The sequence below is a fragment of the Dinoponera quadriceps genome, unplaced genomic scaffold (genome assembly GCF_001313825.1).
Source record: "Dinoponera quadriceps isolate SergipeBrazil2010 unplaced genomic scaffold, ASM131382v1 scaffold125, whole genome shotgun sequence".
Classification (NCBI taxonomy): domain Eukaryota; kingdom Metazoa; phylum Arthropoda; class Insecta; order Hymenoptera; family Formicidae; genus Dinoponera; species Dinoponera quadriceps.
In genome coordinates this window covers 25,317-45,859 of record NW_014554244.1, presented here as the reverse complement: position 1 = coordinate 45,859, position 20,543 = coordinate 25,317, and the positions used below count along the sequence as shown (strand labels likewise).

General features: G+C 34.7%; 1 protein-coding gene across 1 annotated transcript; it reads left to right on the top strand.

The window, feature by feature from the left end:
• The first annotated feature begins 17,807 nt into the window (after positions 1-17,807).
• On the top strand, positions 17,808-18,134 carry LOC106749374 (histone-lysine N-methyltransferase SETMAR-like). Its single transcript, XM_014628793.1, has one exon. It carries the CDS (start codon positions 17,808-17,810, stop codon positions 18,132-18,134), a length of 327 nt encoding a protein of 108 aa, XP_014484279.1.
• The last annotated feature ends 2,409 nt before the right edge of the window (positions 18,135-20,543 follow it).

Genomic DNA, 20,543 nt, shown 5'->3' with positions numbered 1-20,543 from the left:
CGTTTTTGAAATATTTAATTATAAACTTATGTATGCAAACATGTTGAAATCTCATAATATAAAAATTCCTTCTAATTTGACATTTGTACATAAAGTAGAAGGTTAGAAAACTATCATAATATAAAATCTAATATACAGATATTATAAGCAAATTTTAGAATTATTGATCGTTACAAAAATATAGTAGGAGAAAATATATATAATTTATAATAATATGGGAGATATACATGTATATGTGTACATTTTTAAGTACTTGTATAATTTTTTTTATATTATTTGTATATTTTCTACTAGATCAATTGATGCTTAAAATATTCGTTAATAAGAAAAATAAAAAAATAACATTTTCTATTTTTAGCAATGTGTATATATTGGATTATTCATATAAAATGACAAATTTAATTATTAGTGAAATTTGAAGACAAATAAAAAAATATATGAACACTATTTAATGCGAAAACCGACATATTCAATACAAAAGAGGATATCCTATGATAAAAACGATTATTTTATGGTAATGTTAAAGACATTTCAAAGTCAACATTGTTTTTTCAATAGAATAATGTAATATTTAAACACACGTTGATTTCTCTGTTTATTCTGCGTAAAAAACTACTAAGGTAAAATCATCGAAATACGAATATTTTTTGAGATATTTACTTTTTATTTTAATACTTTCCAACTTTATAAAATATATGAAATATCTTATAAAGTATTTTTTTTCGATAACATTACTTTAATATGTTTTTGTATGTGTAATGTAAATACTTTTTAAAATATATTTTTATACTTAAAATAACAGGTAAAATCGATCCCCAAACATAAACTATAAAAAGATTAATTGCATTTTGTAAATGTATCGATGCAGTAGTACTACATAAGCTGAAAAGTCCCGGGATTTTTCAGTAGGTGGCGCCATTAGAAAATGAACATGATTTATTTCGAGAGGTTCATCTGTCACTAGTTTATGTGTGAAGTTTCATGACATTTCGTTCATTTGTTTACAAGCTACAGTCGTTTAAGTGACGCTACCTTCGCCTTCATAAAAAAAAAAAAACAGGAATATCGCATATTGATCAAACATTATTTTTTGATGGGAAAAACTCCTGAACATTCAATGAAATGGTTGAAGAAATGTTATCCCACATTTGCTCCTTCGAGAACAACAGTTTACCGATGGTTTAGTAAATTTAAAATGCGTCGTACAAACACCGAAGACGCACTTCGCTCTGGAAGACCAAAAGAGGCTACGAATGCGGAAATCGTAAAGCAAGTGCATCGAATCGTTTTGAGTGATTGTAAAGTGAAGTTGCGTGAGTTAGCTGAGGCCGTTGGTATCTCAAAAAAACGGGTGGGATAAATTTTGCACGATGTTTTGGATATGGAAAAGCTATCTGTGTGATGGGTGCCGCATTTGCTGACCGTCGACCAAAAACAGCAGCGCGTTGATGATTCAACGGCCGGCCGTTGAATCAGAATAATATCAGAATAATATCAGAATCATAATATCAGAAAAATATCAGAATAAGATATCAAATATCTCGAAAAGTGTTCATATCGATGATTTTATAATAATTTTATTAACAGAAATTGTATATACCGAATGAACAGAAAAATCGATGTATATAAAAGAAATATATAATTTTATTAACCTCTTAGCTTACAATGTCGTGTCAGAGACATGGTATGTCGACCGAGCCAAACATCAACAAGTAGTATCAGAGACGTGGTATGTTGATCGCGCCGAACATGAATAAGTCGTATCAGAGACGTGATAAGTCGACCGCGCCACGTCTCAGAGACGTTGAAAAAGCTGATCGAGCTACACGCGATATTACATGTACCAACATGTTTTAAAAGATATCATACGATCGAAGATTATTAAATTTTTGTAAATTTTATTAAGACGATGATATTCTTCAGTATCTGTTTATTTAGAAATTAAAATAATAATGATATTAATTTATTATTCACTTCAAGACAATAAATCTTCCATGGCCAATGATCAATTGATCGTAATTATTTATCAGACATCTTGCAAAGCAAAGTTAATTGTACCTTACACATGTATTTACAAATCATAGGACGTCTGCGATTTGCACAACTTCGAACGCTCAGCCAAACCGTGAATAGTTCGACATGTGACCGACCTTGCAGTCAAATATGCCCTTCGCTATCGGAAGTTATAACGTAGGGCAAGGGGTTAAAAAAAATTGAAGTTGACCATGAAATGTATCAATAACTCTACCTATAAAATAATCGTTCTATTATATGATGTCTCTCTTTGTATTAAATATATCGGTAAATTATTTTTTAATATATCTATAAACTTCGCTAGTGATTAAATTGGCCACTTCATGCGAATTATCTATATATTTACTTCAGCTTTGTATTAAAATTAACGTTAATTATTAGGTAGTATACTTAATTCCTATCGTTTTTCGTCTTCAAAATTGATTTGTTTCGAAGGGAAAATGAATGAATACCTCAATAAAAATAATTTCCTCCATTTTTTACTACTTATTCCCATCTCTCCGGCAACTGGGCGGTCCACACGACGGTAGAACACGGTGTCTTTCGAGGCGATGCATGCATCCACCCATTTTTGGACTTCTTCGTAACTAGAGAAGTGTGTGTCTGTAAGTTTACGAAGTCTGTTCAAAAAGTATCGCGAATTTTGTGTTTCTTCAAAAATTATTTATTTATTCATGAATATCTATTTTGTCTCCTTCAAAGTAATCCACATCAGATATTATACACTTGTGCCAACGTTTCTTCCAATCCTCGAAGCACTTCAAAAAATCATTTTTTGTGATCTTGTTCAGCTCCTCCTTCGATGCCGTCTTTATCTCCTCAATCGTAGCGTAGCGTCGTCCTTTCATGTGCCTCTTCAGTTTCGGGAACAAGAAAAAGTCACAGGGGGCCAGGTCTGGGTAATACGGTGGCTGCGGCATCATTAGTGTGTTGTTTTTGACCAAAAATTCGCGCACAAGCAACGATATGTGAGCAGGGGCTTTGGTACGAATTTTGCGGCGACCCGTCTCATGCCCAAATCATTAGTAAAAATCGAATGGCACGACCCAATCGATATGTTTAGGTCCTCAGCAACTTCTCTTACGGTAATTCGACGATTGGCCAATACTATTTTCTTCACTTTATCAATGTTTTCGTCTGTTGTTGACGTGCTCGGGCGTCCGGCACGCTCTTCATCATTCACATCTTCTCGGCTTTCTGAGAACATTTTGTACCACCGATAAACGTTGCTTCGGTCCGACTGTAGCTTCACCATATGCCACAGTCAACATTCGGAATGCGTCCGCGCACTTAATTTTGTTTTTCACACAAAATTTGATACAGATTCTTTATTCGTTTTTTGGAATAGGCAAAAATCGAAGACGAGCCAAAACACGTCCAAGCAAAACATCTGTCCAAGATAAACTAAATATTCAAAATGGCCGAACTTGTCAGCATAAGTGAGGGACATGAGTACCAACATAACGCCACAAAAAAAATCGAAAATCGAATATACGTAACCCACGGAAATTCAAAATTCGCGATACTTTTTGAACAGACCTCGTAAAAGAGAGCTCGAGAGCTAGCACATAGGCACTATGACCAAACTGACTCTGCAAAATTCAAAATTTTGTAACCTTGTAACGTCAACTCTACCCAATGGCACATGAATATTATGTGTTATTTTTATGATGTGTTATTTTTATGATGTCGAACTCTATATGTTATTATTGAATTTTCAGAAATCCTCAAGAGACACATTTGGATCTCCCATTATAGGTGCCATTTAGTGGCGCACATCAGAAAAGCTCTTATAAATTTAATTATTGGTAAATTTATTTGTTAGTTATATAATTCATTATTATTATTAAGCACAATTACGTTTCTATACATTTACTTCACTACTCAAATATTAGCTGGTTAACTTAATTCCTATCGCTCGATACTAGAGGGTGCTGGCTCCAACACTAGCGAGTTTCGACGGTGAAATCGCATATCTTGTGTAGTTTAGACATTGCTGAAAGTGATTCAGTCCTCGCAGGTTAGATTTATCGATGCCATAGAGATTTTTCAATCGATTGGAAATAAACTGCGATAAGCTATTTTTCCGACATGTGCTTCTTCATTACTTAGATCTCAAGAAAACCGCAACTGAAACGCATCGCTTATTATCCAATGTGTATGGTAATGAAATTCCATCGGAAAGAACATGTAAAGTTTGATTTTAGCGCTTTTAAAATGGTGATTTTAACTTAAAAAGCAAAGAACGTCCTGGACAGACGAAAAAATTTGAAGATGTAGAGAATTACTCGATGAGGATCCAGCTCAAACGCTTTTAGAGATCGAAAATGTTAAATGTTACTGCAATGACCATTTCAAAATGCTTGCATGTCATGGAAAAATTCGTTAGAAAGAGATATCTAAGGAATCAGGAAGAAATAAGGAAGAGCTACCACACGAGTTGTCGAAAAATGCCATTTTGAATCATTTGTCTATCGCAACTTCTTTGCTTGTCAAGCAAAGAAAAAAGAGTTTTTTGTGGCGATGAGAAATGGATTTATTTGGATAATTCCAAGCGGGAAAAATCATGGGTAGACCTTGGCCAACAATCCACTTCAACGCTGAAGAGGAATATTCATGGGCACAAGACCTTGCTCTGCATTTGTTGGAGCTAGGACGATGTACTCTATTCCGAGCTTCTGCGTCCAAATGAAACCGTTACAGCTGATCGCTACAGCTAATCGCTACCAACAGCAAATATACCGATTGAAGGACGAGTTGATGCAAAAAGACCATTCAGTTGCCAACAATTGAGGCAAAGTCATTTTTTGCATGATAACGCTCGACTACAGGTTACGGAAAACATGGAGTAGACACTTCTGCAGCTTGAATGATAAGTCCTTCCGCATCAAACGTACTTTCCAGACATGGTACCGTCGAATTACCATTTCTTCCGGTCGATGCAACATACGAGGTCAGTTCAAAATGTATAGCGAATTTTGAATTTCCGCGGGTTACGTATATTCGATTTTCGATTTTTTTGTGGCGTTATGTTGGTACTCATGTCCCTCACTTATGCCGACAAGTTCGGCCATTTTGAATATTCAGTTTATCTTTGACAGCTGTTTTGCTTGGACGTGTTTTGGCTCGTCTTCGATTTTTGCCTATTCCAAAAAATGAATAAAGAATCTGTATCAAATTTTGTGTGAAAAACAAAATTAAGTGCGCGGACGCATTCCGAATGTTGACTGTGGCATATGGTGAAGCTACCTTGGACCGAAGCAACGTTTATCGGTGGTACAAAATGTTCTCAGAGGGCCGAGAAGATGTGAACGACGAAGAGCGTGCCGGACGCCCGAGCACGTCAACAACAGACGAAAACATTGATGAAGTGAAGAAAATAGTATTGGCCAATCGTCGAATCACCGTTAGAGAAGTTGCTGAGGACCTAAACATATCGATTGGCTCGTGCCATTCGATTTTTACTAATGATTTGGGTATGAGACGGGTCGCCGCAAAATTCGTACCAAAGCCCCTGCTCACATATCGTTGCTTGTGCGCGAATTTTTGGCCAAAAACAACACACTAATAATGCCACAGTCACCGTATTCCCCAGACCTGGCCCCCTGTGACTTTTTCTTGTTCCCAAAACTGAAGAGGCACATGAAAGGACGATGCTACGCTACAATTGAGGAGATAAAGACGGCATCGAAGGAGGACTTGAACAAGATTACAAAAAATGATTTTTTGAAGTGTTTCGAGAATTGGAGAAAACGTTGGAACAAGTGTATAATGTATGATGGGGATTATTTTGAAGGAGACAAAATAGATATTCATGAATAAATAAATAATTTTTGAAAAAACACAAAATTCGCGATACTTTTTGAACAAACCTCGTATAAGTTCGAGACCAAGGGTGACATTTTTTTTATGTTACTCTTTCCAAAATATTTATTTGAAATAAAATTTAAGATAAATTTAAAAATAAATGTATCATCATAATAATAAATAAATTAGTAATAACTAACAAATAAATTATTATATTAGATGGTTGCATATGAAACCGCCCATTTTTGAGCAAAAAAATAGATAGTGGTTTGGTAGCGAATCGACGAACTGGTTTATTCAAAGTGTTGCCTATCGGAACAAACAACCTTGGCCCATTTTTCGGACAACAATCGGGTTCCACGCAGGAAAAATTCGGGTTCTTTGAAGGCAATTCAGTTATCCAGCTAGTTTTTGACTCCTTTGTACGAAGTGAAGAGCAGTGCCGTAAGCACTGACTGCATCGACCGGGACGAATGGTAATCGGAAGGAAAGATGTCTGTGGAATATGGCGGGTGGAATAGGATTTCCCAGTTCACTTCTAAGTGCTTCTTGACTGGTTGAGCAACATGCGGCCTGGCGTTGTCGTGCTGCAAAATCAACTTGTCATGGCGATTCTTCCATTCCGGCCTCTTCTCGTGCAGAACTCGTTTCAAACGGGTCAGTTGCAGTCGATAACGATCATCAGTGATGGTTTCCGACGGTTTTAGCAGCGGTTTCCGTGTCCTAAAATTTTCAGATGGTTTTTCGCGGTCCTTGTCGTCCATAAAGAAATCACCACTTTGGAAACGGCAAAACGACTCTTTGCACATTATACTTATTGGAGCATGATTGGCATACACTTCCTCTAGCAAACAATGCGTTTCCGCGGGCAATTTTTTTGCCAAGAAATAATGGAGCATAACTTCTCGCAAATGTGACTTATTCGGAACAAAACTTGTCATTGTAAATACAATCAAAATAGATCATGTTAACGCGTAGCACAAATATCACCTATGGAGTTTTGACTCTATAGACCTGTCATCATATGTACTGCCAACTTTCAATTTGAAGAAATAGTGTACCTAACGGCATCTATTGCCAATGTGCAGTTTCATATGCAACCAATATGAATAACATAAATTTAATAAATAAATCTTTCAAATAAATAAAGTTTAAAATAAATTTATTTAAAATATTGAGGAAAAAGATAATATCGGAAAAATATCGACCATTAATTTCGAACACATGAAAAAGAGCTGCTTATAATATCGCTCACGCGTGAAGTTATTATATCAAACTTTGAAATCTTATAGCATCAATTTGATTAGTTTATCATTATCCGAAATTTTATATTATTTTTACGATATCAAACTCTATACAATGTGTCCAAAAAGTTGGGCAACAGTCAAACATCTCGAAAATAAAGCAGAACAATGTTTTAGACAAAACGTGTAAGATAAATTGGTGTATTTAACATTGTTAAGAATTTTACTCTGTGGTGCGTTATCAGCATCAGGTCAAAGTCACAATAATTTTTTTAACTTGCATCTCCTATTTTTATTGCTGATTCCAATAGCTGGTGTCAAGAGCTTTCCAAAATACAACTACAATGTACATTTCTGTTCTAGTTTATACGAATTATGATATTTCGAAAATATCTTACTGCCGACATTGGTTTTAGTCAAGGTGAACCACATGGAAGTTGCGCGGTCGGATTTACACCGTTGTGTGCATACGAATATGCGCGCGCGCGCGCGCGCGTGTGTGTCATACAGATATAAAAACTCCCCGCATATATACACGCATCACATACACACCAGAGAGGGTTTGGAGTTAATAAATACTGCGGGAGTGACTAACTATGGGCCTTTATCTCCATTGTGACATACTAGCGCGCGCGCGCGCGCCCGCACACACGCATACACACACACACATACTCACTCACACAAAGAGGAGTACATCTGGCTGCGCGACCTTCACGTAGTGCACTTTAAATGCCGATGGAAATTTATCTTATAGAAATATATCTTATAGAAATATCGTAACTTATACGGATTTTAACTAAAATATATTATGTAGTAGTGTCTTGGAAAGCTCTTAACATCATCTATTAGAATCTGCAACAAAAAATGAGAAATGCAATTTGAAAAGAATTGATGTGTCCTTGACCTGAATTTTAGAAGCGTACCTCTAGGTAAAATTTTTCACAATGTTAAATACACCAATGTGTATTATACAACTTTTGTTTAAAATATTTTTCTTTGATTTACTTTTGTTTATATATTTTTTTAATGAAGTGCTTTATTTTCAAAATATTTGACTGTTGCCGGACTTTTGGAACGCACTTATTATATTATTATCGAACTTTTCAAAATTTGCGAGGAACATATTTGAATCTTCTTGAGAGCGAATTTCTTTAAAGATATCGTCATAATCGTTAGACTCACTGCCTGCCGATTAACGAGATCAAGCGACTGTGACTGTGTCTAGTAGTGTATGAGTTGCCGACTGGCCGTCGCTCGAGATCGAAACATATGTGGTGCTACAACTGCTTTCTTGGTTATCGGTAGTTAGGAAACTGTTTAAATTAATTAATTAAAGACACCTCATTAGTTGGGGCATGCAAACCAGAACCAAATTTTAACAGTTTGTAGAGCAGAGAGTCTTAAATTCAAATGTAAAATATTAGATATAGATGGTCAGCCATTCATAAGTGATTAATGAAGAAGGATTTCAGCGTCGCGCGTATGTCAGTGTAACAAGATCAGCCATTAAAATTTGATTTAGATTTTCGTGTTCCAATTCATGAGGTCTCTTTATAAGATACTACAGCATCTAAGGAATCGACTGTACGAAATTGAAGGATTTACGGAACAATATATTTTTTCAGACGTTATTTTATGAAAGAATATTGTTTGAATAAAACAATGATATCAATGAAGCCAAAGAGAATATGCCTTTCGTTTTAAACAAATTTTATTTAATACGAAGATATATATTTTTTAGAAAATCGAACAATGGTATTTAATGATCAAAACATTATTTTCTTTGAAATATCTCAACGATCAAATTTGTTTTAAAGCAATAAAATTTATTAAATATAAAGAAATTTTTTTTAGTCGCTGTTTGAAAGTATTTAATTTAATGCGTATTGCGTAAAAGATACGTATGATGTTAATATAACTTCTTCGAGTGCTCATTAGTCATTTCCAATAAGAAAAAATAACCCAAATAACACGTATGTTTAAAAGACGTCTCAAATCCTTCAGACGTCTTATTGTTTAAACGTTTTCACGATATTTTAGGATGCCTTAATGTTATCTGGATTACTTATATTAAATTTTTTTATTATCTAAAAGACTTCTTTATTAGATAATTAGACGTCTTTTTAGACACACGTCTTGTTTGAGTAAGCAAGAAATAAGTATCAAGTTAATAAATTAAGTCTTAAGACTCATGTTTTCTTATTGCAATATTTTAATTAATGATATCGGAAACTAGAATGTGTATGTCCAAAATTCTTTAGGAATACATTAAAATAAATATCATTAGATACGTTCAACCGTGTTATATTTGGATTAAATCTTTTTTATTTAAGGTTGCTGTTATTTTGACGCTGATATTTTGACTAATGACGTCAGAAGCGAGAAAATATATATCTTGTGAATTACGTTGAAATAAAAAAAGATATTTTCGTAAAGTGGTACTGGTGAAAATGTATGTTTTGTGAATTACGTTGAAATAAAAAAAAATACTTTCGTAAAATGATACTTGTGATCGATTAAATGTATTTATAAAATATTTCGCAAACTTTCATTTTATGTTAACAATCAACAAATAGCAGTAAAATTAACGCGACAAAATTATGAGAAAACATAGTTTGAAGAAGAAGGTTGCGTATAACGTTATGTTTACGGTTATGTATTGATTGTTAGACCTAAAGGAAAGTTTTCGGAATATTTTATATATACGAGGGGTGTTCAGAAAATAACGGGAATTTTTTAATTTCGCGGGTTTGGAGAGTCCGATTGTCAAAATTTTTTTTTATTATGTTGGTATACATGCCCTTGAAGTATGATAAAATTTTCAGCTGTATTCATTGTTTACTTTGTCTGTGGCAGCCGCTAAGGTTAGACGTGTTTTTATGAGCTCGGCGATTTTCGTTTGCGAATGGAAGTTGCTCAGGAGTTACTAAATGAAGTCAACGACGATGCAGAATTACTGAAACGTGTTATAACAGGTGACGAAACATGGGTTTACGGATATGACGTCGAAACTAAGGCTCAATCGTCCCAGTAGGCATTCTGGCAACTTCCATTCGCGAACGAAAATCGCCGAGCTCATAAAAACACGTCTAACCTTAGCGGCTGCCACAAACAAAGTAAACAATGAATACAGCTGAAAATTTTATCATACTTCAGGGGCATGTATACCAACATAAAGAAAAAAATTTTGACGATCGGACTCTCCAAACCCGCGAAATTTAAAAATTCCCGTTATTTTCTAAACACCCCTCCTATGTTCAATCGATCACGGATATCGTAAGACATACTTTTATATTTTGACGTATCTTACAAGAATTTTAGGCACGCGTTTCCTTCTGACTTCAACAAATTTGACAACTGCACAGTGCGACTAGAAACCTTAATAACACAATATTATTGAAATTAATTTATTATATATTGTTTTAATAAGTATTGTATTCGTTTTAATACTATTGCTATTAAATAAACAAGATTTACTTTAATTATGGCATTGTTGACCAATTCTGTTAATACATCATATAATATTTTTTTGTGTATTAAATTTATGTCCGATTTGTGTCAGTTTTGTTAATTGGTCATGAATAACAGTTTTTTTACTTTTACTGACATGTACGATAACATGTACTAGGGGAAGAACTACGAAAAGTTTCACGTTAGCATGGTATCAAATTATTCAACAGTATTTAAACTAGAGTTAATTAAATTGAGATCAGACCTTACTATTGTGCCTGATGTAAACACAATAAGGGCACGAGTGCACACGTGTGAGTGCGTGTGATTGACTCGCGTGTCCCTCGGCGTGCTTATCTGTTAACTTTCTCGATCCCTTTACGCAACCTTTCGCCTTATTTAACGGATCTCAGTCAATAATTCAACGTAGAACCGACACACAGACACAACGCGAACAACAGCCGAGACGTAGGCGCCGCAAAATATCTACGAAGAAAACAATCCTGACAACAGGAACTAGGTCAAACAATGGCGTTAGAGTAGAACGAGACTTATACATTTCGCTGTGATGCATCAATTTATAATGCATAAGCATCTAAATACTTACTTATTTTTTATCACTTGTGCTAAAAAAAGTCGAAGTTGCTGATACTCAAATCGCATAAAGTGGCATATTAAAGCATGAGGAGGCGCAAGACTCGCTGTAATTGTTAAAAGTTGTAAAAGGAAACGAATCATATTGTTGCAACGATAGAAATTTGACAAAACTTAGATAGTGAAATTTCCGCGTAGAATTGTTCACGAACCATCGACCAGACCTGACTGTCGATCGTATTATGTGCGACATTGTAAAATTATGTTTCATTTTTATCGCTTTCTTTATGTACATACATACACACACACACACACGCGCGCGCGCGCGCGCGCGTTAGACTTCGTTGAGGAAAACTTTAATGGAAGCTTGGAATTTTGCGTTTACTTCGGTCACGTTTTACGTCGGTCACGTTTCAGAGTTTAAGGGTAGCGGCCGTGATATTGATCTGGTATATAGTGCTGTTTTAAGATAGGGGCTCTCAACTTTGTCTTTGCGATACCGCTTTTTTTCCTTTATATGTTATTTTATACAGCGTTACATTTTTACGTTTTGAAGTTTGACGTACACTATGCATATGTAGTAGTATTATTCAATAATATAACGTTTCATTTATACCTCATGGGTTGTAGAAATTATTTTAAAACGGAGCAGTATTCTCTAAATTTCCTATACGATTTTTGGCTAATACCATCCCTAAAATTTAGCATCTTACATTTCTGAGAGGAGTCTAGATGTATGAAACGGGAGGAGTGGGGCTGGCTATCGAAGAAATCCATGAAAATGTGCAAACTGTGTGCAAGCCTAAGTAAAACGGTAATTTAAATGGTAATAAAACGGTAATCTAAATGGTAATAAAAAGAAGCTTTACATAATACGGAATACAATGTTTCTTTAAGTTATAGTCAATAATGAGTAACACGATAAGGCTCTATTTTCAGTAACTTCTACTCTAGGTCGTACCAACTAATTCGGGCTTTGAATCGATAATATAATTTCATCTGTTCCTTGTATAGTAGCTTCTTATTTAAGTGGACAGTTTTCATGTGTCAATACATAATTATACTGTTTAATAGTTTCGAAATTTTATCGTTTCTTTCGTGATTTTACCTTGCTAAATGCCTTTTCATACAGATCATATCTCATTATGATTTATTATATGTAACAACGTAATCATCTGTAATATAGTAAATCCTTAATAAATAGAATAGAAAGGAGTTATTCTTTCCTAAATACATTGATATAAGGAAAATTTGATAAAATGTAAGATTAAATCGTGAGAAAATTAAGACCTTATTTCCTGATTAATTTACTTCTCATGTTATGGCTCATAATACGTATCTGACTAAACTTGTTAAGCGAGATATAGCGTCATAAACCAAGTAAAAATTTTTTCTTTCATAATATCTTATCATATGCAAAGAAAATACGAGGTCTGTTCAAAAAGTATTGCGAATTGTGAATTTTCGCGGGTTACGTATATTCGATTTTCAATTTTTTTGTGGCGTTATGTTGGTATTCATATCCCTCACTTATGCCGACAAGTTCAGCCATTTTGAATATTCAGTTTATCTTTGACAGCTGTTTTGCTTGGACGTGTTTTGGCTCGTCTTCGATTTTTGCCTGTTCCAAAAAATGGATAAAAGAATCTGTATCAAATTTTGTGTGAAAAACAAAATTAAGTACGCGGACGCATTCCGAATGTTGACTGTGGCATATGGTGAAGCTACCTTGGACCGAAGCAACGTTTATCGGTGGTACAAAATGTTCTCAGAGGGCCGAGAAGATGTGAACGATGAAGAGCGTGCCGGACGCCCGAGCACGTCAACAACAGACNCTAATGATGCCGCAGCCACCGTATTCCCCAGACCTGGCCCCCTGTGACTTTTTCTTGTTCCCGAAACTGAAGAGGCACATGAAAGGACGACGCTACGCTACGATTGAGGAGATAAAGACGGCATCGAAGGAAGAGCTGAACAAGATCACAAAAAATGATTTTTTGAATTGCTTCAAGGATTGGAAGAAACGTTGGCACAAGTGTATAATATTTGATGGGGATTACTTTGAAGGAGACAAAATAGATATTCATGAATAAATAAATAATTTTTGAAAAAACACAAAATTCGCGATACTTTTTGAACAGACCTCGTAAAACGTAAATGATAACTAAAATTCTTCTCTCTTGCGCTGACATTATTAGCTCTTCAGGGTCTCACTTGAGGATAAGTAATACTAACAACCAAAGTGGAAGAACATAACTACAGGATTAAGCAATAAGCTCGCTAATCTCATGAATTTCAGAGTGAAAGTACACATGACTATCAAATGGAATCATTAAAATGAATATATGGCGTTGGAAGATAATTCACGCAATATTAGTAAAGAGCGTTATTATATTATGCGTATAAATTACACCGGCACACAAAAAAAAAGTGGTCTGTACTTTTGATCAAACTCACATATCTATATGTAAGGGAAACGATTCAGACCGGAGTGAAGAAGAAAAGAAACGCGCTACATAGATCATTCGAAGATAAAAGAGTTCGTTACAAGAGAAAAAGCATAAGAAATCAACGATTTTTACGCTCGTTAACGCGGTTTTTTGCGATTTTCGCTAAAACCTGTGGGTAATAGAGCTCAACAAAGATGAAAAAGGGGTTCAGGCCATCAAAATACATAATAAATATACTTCATTAAGGTCAGTAACTTTTTTCCCGAATTGCTTTACGCTTATAAACGCGATTTGTGGCGATTTTAATCGTTTTTTTTTACATTTTGAGCTATTTCTCGCGATTTTCGGCAATACTATGGATGATAAATCTCAATAAACTTCAAATTTGGGTGTAGCACATCAAACTACATAAGAAATTTACTTGTTGAAAGTCAAACAAATTTTTTCCTAATTTTGTCGCACTTACTAATGCGATTTTTCGCTATTTTTTGCGATTTACTCAAAACCAAGAGGTAGACGGGCTAAACGACCTCCAGATTCGGTTTCAGGAGGCCAAAGTACATATAGATAGGTAGGTTTGGTCAAAAGTACAGACCGCTTTTTTTTGTGTGCCGGTGTTATTTATTACACGAATTCGATACATACCAGTCACGTTTCCTCGTAAAACCCATAAAGTTTAGCGATGTAATGACATGTATAGCAGAGTCAAAGATATAGAGGAACGACGAGTAATATGAGATAATTTAAGCTTTTTTACGATAATTAAAAAACTATTAAAGATAAATGAACTCAATTTTCACTGAATTATAATACCAAGTATTATGTGTAACATATTCCGGATTTCGTTTACCTATGGTAAGTTTAATACAGTATTATGTGTAACATATTCCGGATTTCGTTTACCTATGATAAGTTTAATACAGAATTGGGAAAGTTATTTTTTAAAAATAACTTGTTACTGTTTCTCGTAACCGATTCAAAAAAGTAACTCGTTCCTTTTAACGTTATTTATTTTGAAAAGTAACTTATTCTCATTACCGTTACTCGAAAAGTATCGAATCGTTACTTTTTTCATATAATATACTTCTTCATATTATAAACTTCGTATTATATACTTCGTTTCATACTTCTTCTTCTTTAAAACAAATTCAACCGTATGATTACATTAAAAATAATTTTTCAAAAATAATTTAAGAATTATTATTTAATTAAAGAAAAATAAATTGAAAAATTAATTGTTTATAAATTACAAATAAATAAATTATTAGTGAGAAAGATAAGTTAAAAAGTAATAATTCTAATTGTTTTTCATTAAATACGCACACTCGTTGAATTTTACAAAAATTCTTTATTAACTTTTAACAGAAGTTGATGCTTCATCATTTTGTCATTGGAGACCTCCTCTATGCGAGTTTAATATAGAGTTTCCACTGCTAAATAGTTGTTCTATGTTTCGATGAACTGCTTGGAAGTGGTATATTGTATTTAATAACAAATTTTTTAATATTCGGTTAGTCGTTCAACATTTCGATATTATTGTATTAGGTATACAAACGTATAATCAAATTTCTCAGCGAAATTCGATTCATTTTGAAAGAAAGTAAAACAAGTTTTTTAATCAAAGTATTCACCGTTGCTTTTTATAAATTTAAGCCATCTTTTAGATAGCTAATAAATTCCACCTCGGAAAAATGCTGTGCCTATGGATACAATAAAGTCGTCAAGGCATTTTCGAATCTCATCTTCTGATTGGAAGTAAGTATCGGACAAGGAGTGCTGCATTGACCGGAACAAGTGACAATCGGATGGAACAATATTTGTTGAATATGCCGGGTGCTGTAAGATGTCCCAACCAAGATTCATTATGGTGTCTTTTGTCTCGGAAGCAATTGTGGCCTGGCGATGTCATGTAACAGTTTTACAGGACGTTCTCTTTTGCCAGTTCTCTGTTCCTTGAATTCTTGATTCTGTTTCTTGAATTCTTGATTCAAGGCGATTAATTGGCGTTAGTAGCAGTTCGCAGTAAACTGTTTTACACAGTTCCAACAACTCCTAATAGAGAACATCCTTAACCGTTTGAGTCCCGGGGGGTATTGAAAAAACTCTGTCGAAGAATCCCAAACAGCGCAACCGTGCTTTTACTAAATGAGTACGAAAAGACCCAAGCAGCGCGATAGCGCTTGTTTTATTTTATTGTACATATTGTAAAATGTACTATTTATATTAAAAAGAGCTGTGTGATGTACTTGCGTCAGTAAATCTGAGCTTGCGACTTCGACAATCGGTAACGGACCGTCAGTTGTCCACAATGCTCGAAATGTGCTGGGTTTTCTCGACATAAAATCTCAACAGCGCGATCGCGCTGCTTAGGACTCAAACGGTTAATATCCTGCCAAATGTATAACAGAACCTTCTTTTCGAAGCGACTAGACTTTGCAACCGATGTTGATGTTTCGCTGTGATATACCCATGACTTTCTGTGTTACGGATTGTCATAGAGTATCCATTTCTCATCGCCCGTAACAATTTTCTACAAGAAAAACCTTCGACGTTTCTTATTGAAGAGAGAAAGACACATTGCCACTCGTTGATTTTTGTTAGCTTAAGTAAGTTAATGCGGAACTCATTTTCCTTCCTTATTGATCTTACTCATCTCACGTAAGGATTTGGAAACGGTTTGCTGCGTTACTCCCAACTATTCTGCAAGCTCCTTTTGCGTTTGTGCCGAATTCTCAGCAAGCAAGTGTTCCAAATTATCGTTGTCGCATTTTCGAGAGTCTCCAGAACGTCTCCGTTGTTTGTCGATTAGACTGAAATCACTGCTTGTAAACTGCTTAAACCAAAATGCGCACACATCGTACGATACAACACCTTTGCCGAGAAAGGAACAAATCGATTTCGCATGCTCTTGCAGCATTTTTTCCTTGTTAGAATTCATAAAGAATACAATGTCGAATATGTACCTTATCTTTTGCCATATTTTACTTTACTGAACTGAATATTTTTGAAAGTTATGTTAGGCCTTTCGCCATACTAAATGTTATTTTTAATAATTTCCCAATAATAGTTTAATATGGCAACATTACATAACCGCAAAAGAGTGGGAAAATTAATTGATTTTAAAATTAATTTCTTAACTATTTAAAACTGTTTAAAAACATTTGAATTATTCCTTTGTGCACTTAATATAAAGTTCTGATTTTAATAATCGTTGCAATTCCTTTGTTTGAAACTGAAGACACTTTGTTTTTAAAGGAGAAAATCATCTTTATGCTACATCGTTATGTTTCGGAAACGCCTACAATATGCATTACTAGACACCAGCTGCTCTGAAATATTGAGATTGCATTTGGAAACATCACTTTTTTATATAATTTTGTAACTTCAATCAATAATAATGATAAGAATGACGGTTATATTCATTACTGTTACCTAAAAAATGTTACTTAGTTATCATTACAATAACTATCGAAAAAAAGTAACGCAGTTACACAATTGTTATTGGAAAAAAATAACTTGTAACGGTAACGCGTTATTTTGAACACGTTATTTCCTAACCTTGGTTTAATGTTATATCAATTTTTCGAAACTAGATTTTGGATGGGTGATATAGACCCCTTGAAGAAATGTTCAAATATGATTATGCAGAGTTGGGAAGAAACGCGTTACAAGTAAAGCGTTACCGTTATAATTTTTTTCAGTAACGACTTGATCACGGCAAAAATTTTTTTTCAGTACTAACTGTAACAATTAACGAAGTTATATTTTTTGGGTAACTGTAACGAATATAACCGTTACTTTTATCGTTACTTTCAGGCTGCATCACGTTTCCAAAAGTTCCCTAAATAGCAAGAAAACATCGGATGATGACAATACTTTTTGCTTACCTAAAAAATAAAAAAACGCGTTCTTTTTCAATCTCTAACAAAAAATTACAACAATTTTTAAAATAAAAACTTTGTAATATCGAAATATTGAACGACTCACCGAACATTAAAAAATGATTTATTAAAAATATAATATATTGGGTTGGCAAATAAGTTCGTTCGGTTTCTTTGACTGGTATAAAATACAATTTATTTAATATACAAAATATATACTAATCAATAATGTATTGACCATTCTTTTATTAGGAATATGCAAAAGTTTCAGCCGCCACCGATACATGCCGCTGTAATTGTCTAACCGGCCGGCTACATGTGCGATTATTTTGTTCATGAAGCCAAGTATGACGGTTAATAAAGTTCATGTGCGCTACTGTTTGTTATTCATGTTTAATCTAGGAACAAATATAAATGAAGCATATAGTTCAATATATCAGGTGTATGGCGATACGGTTATTGATAAGCGATCGAAAAGGTTTGCCAGATTTAAGAATGGTGATCGAAACTTGGAAGACAAGCCACGCGCTGGTAGACCGAAGGAATTCGCAGACAAGGGGCTGAAATCTCTGTTGCAAGAGGATGCCACACAATCGACCACGCTACTGGCGAAATGTTTAAAAGTGGATCAATCGACGGTGGTACGGCGACTACAAGCTTTGGGAAAGCTCTAGAAGACTGGTAAATGTGGTAAAAATGAGTTCCACATACTTTAACGAAGCCTAATATTGGTCAACGATTAGGTATATGCATGTCGTTGCTGCAGCGTAAGCGATTCTGGATCAATCCAGGCCTGGCCAGCCATTAACATCCACTGCAAAATAGGATATCCACGGGAAAAAGGTGCTGTTGTGTATATGGTGGGATATGCATGGAGTGTTGTACTTCAAACTGCTGAAACCAGGCGAAACAATCACTGCACAATATTACAGCACTCAGTTGATAAAACTCAACGCCCAAATTGAGCGAAAACGCCCATGGACTAGTAGTACAGGACGCTGCAAAATCATCCTATTATACGACAATATCACACCCTATGTCAGTGTAACCACAAGATCAATTCTTGAACAGTTAAAGTGGAAAGTTTTATCACACCCGGCATACTCCCCAAACTCAGCACCTTCCGACTTATTTTGATTCGCTCTATGTAACATCCCCTAGCCCAACAACGGTTTACCACAGTTGCAGAAAAATTTGTCGCTGCGTTCTTCAGTCAAAAACCCGAATCCTTTTATCACCGGGGCATTCATTTATTGCCTGAAAAATGACAAAAAGTCATTGATGCTAACGGCTAATATTTCGTTGAATAAACGTGTTCTGAAAGGATCATGTTCCATCCATCATTTTAAACAGAGATAGAAAAACATTAAAAAAGAAGAGTTTCAAAGCCGTTTTTGTACCTCTTTTCAATTAAACAATTTTTTTGTATTGTATGATTATTAGGAATGCCAAAAGTAACCATTAGATGAGAAAAACTTAGATCCATAAAGTCTAATTAACGAATTAATTATTAGTCAAGATATGCTATTATAATATCTAAGCCTTTTTCACGACTAATAAGTAAACTAATAAAATATTTTCATTCATTATACTGCTTTACCACCATATTAACGTCGAATTAACTACAATATTTATCGTCCCCAAGGTGAAAGTGAATACAGCTGAAGAATAATTTATTTTATTACTCTTGACATATAGATACCCATTAAAAAATCAATAATAAGTGATCATTATTATTTACATACACATTTAAATCTTCACGCCGCGTCAGGACTGTGATCTTAGAAATTATAGAAGTTCTCTTATTTATATTTTTTATTTTTTACTTTTATTTATTATTTTTTTTATTTAGCTTTTTTTGATTTTTAAACATATTATATAACTTTTACGCATATATTCTGATGATAATTGCCCAAATTTTCTTTCCTCATCTTTATCTATCCAGTAAGACAAATCATGAGTAGCATCTATACCATTTTTGAAATCTCTTGACAGTCTATTGCGAACATGATGATTGAGTTGAGAAAACAACAATATTTTATTAGTTCATTTATTAGTTATAAAAAAAGGTTTAAAAAGGTAGATATCATAGTGACCTATCTAGACTAATTATTAATTATAGCTATGTTACGTCCTGGGTGTACCGGAAACTATGAATCTCTCTTTTTAATTATATGATTGGGAAACGGACGGATTTCGGGCTAGCGCTACTGTAACAAAGATAAGAGTACATTGGCCGTCGTTAAACGTACCGTATGGTTCCCCAGGTGTTTTTCATTCATTCCGCCTTCATGTAATGTATGTAGTTTATTTACATCTTGGGTACCCCGGGGACGATAGATTCGTTTCTTATATAACTAAGATATCTTGCCGCCTCTACGTTAGGCACGTATGTGTCCATACTGGGTACCTAAATAGCAACGGATTCCTCCTCTTATGATTATAAAACTAACAAATTTGATCAAGCGGTTTATGAAAAGATACGAGTACACGCCACCCACATATGTCATAAGGCTCCCGATGGGGCTGCGATCTATCCACTCTTGTATACAGTCGGTAGAACAAGGGCCCTCCTATGCGATTAGGTTCTTAGAATTGTTTATATTAATACTAGGAATTTTCCAGAGTAACCGTCTTCCACGCAACCTCCTCTCATTGGTGGACGTCATCCACCCCCTGAAATCCTTCCTATATAAGCCTTACCCTTTTTGCCGCGAGCGCAGTTACAATAGTAGTTTTTCTTGCAATCTGTCAGTCAGTCAGTCAGTGACAGTCACAGTTACAATTACAGTTCAGTCCAGACCAGTTCAAGTTCAGTACAGTACAGTCGAGTCCAGTTCAAGTTATAGTTACAATTAGAGTTACAGTCGCTGTCACAGTTGCAGTTCTTAGTGTTAGTTCTTAGTTCAGTCTTCAGCAGTCCACAACCATAGTCTAATCCAGCCTTCGTCTTCGTCTTCATTCGTCCTCGTCAGTCTATTGATTCATCTAAATCGTAAGTCTCCATTTCATATTTAAACATGACTTTTAATCATTTCAATCCAATTTCCAATCCCACTTCATCCCTCAAAACACATACCTGC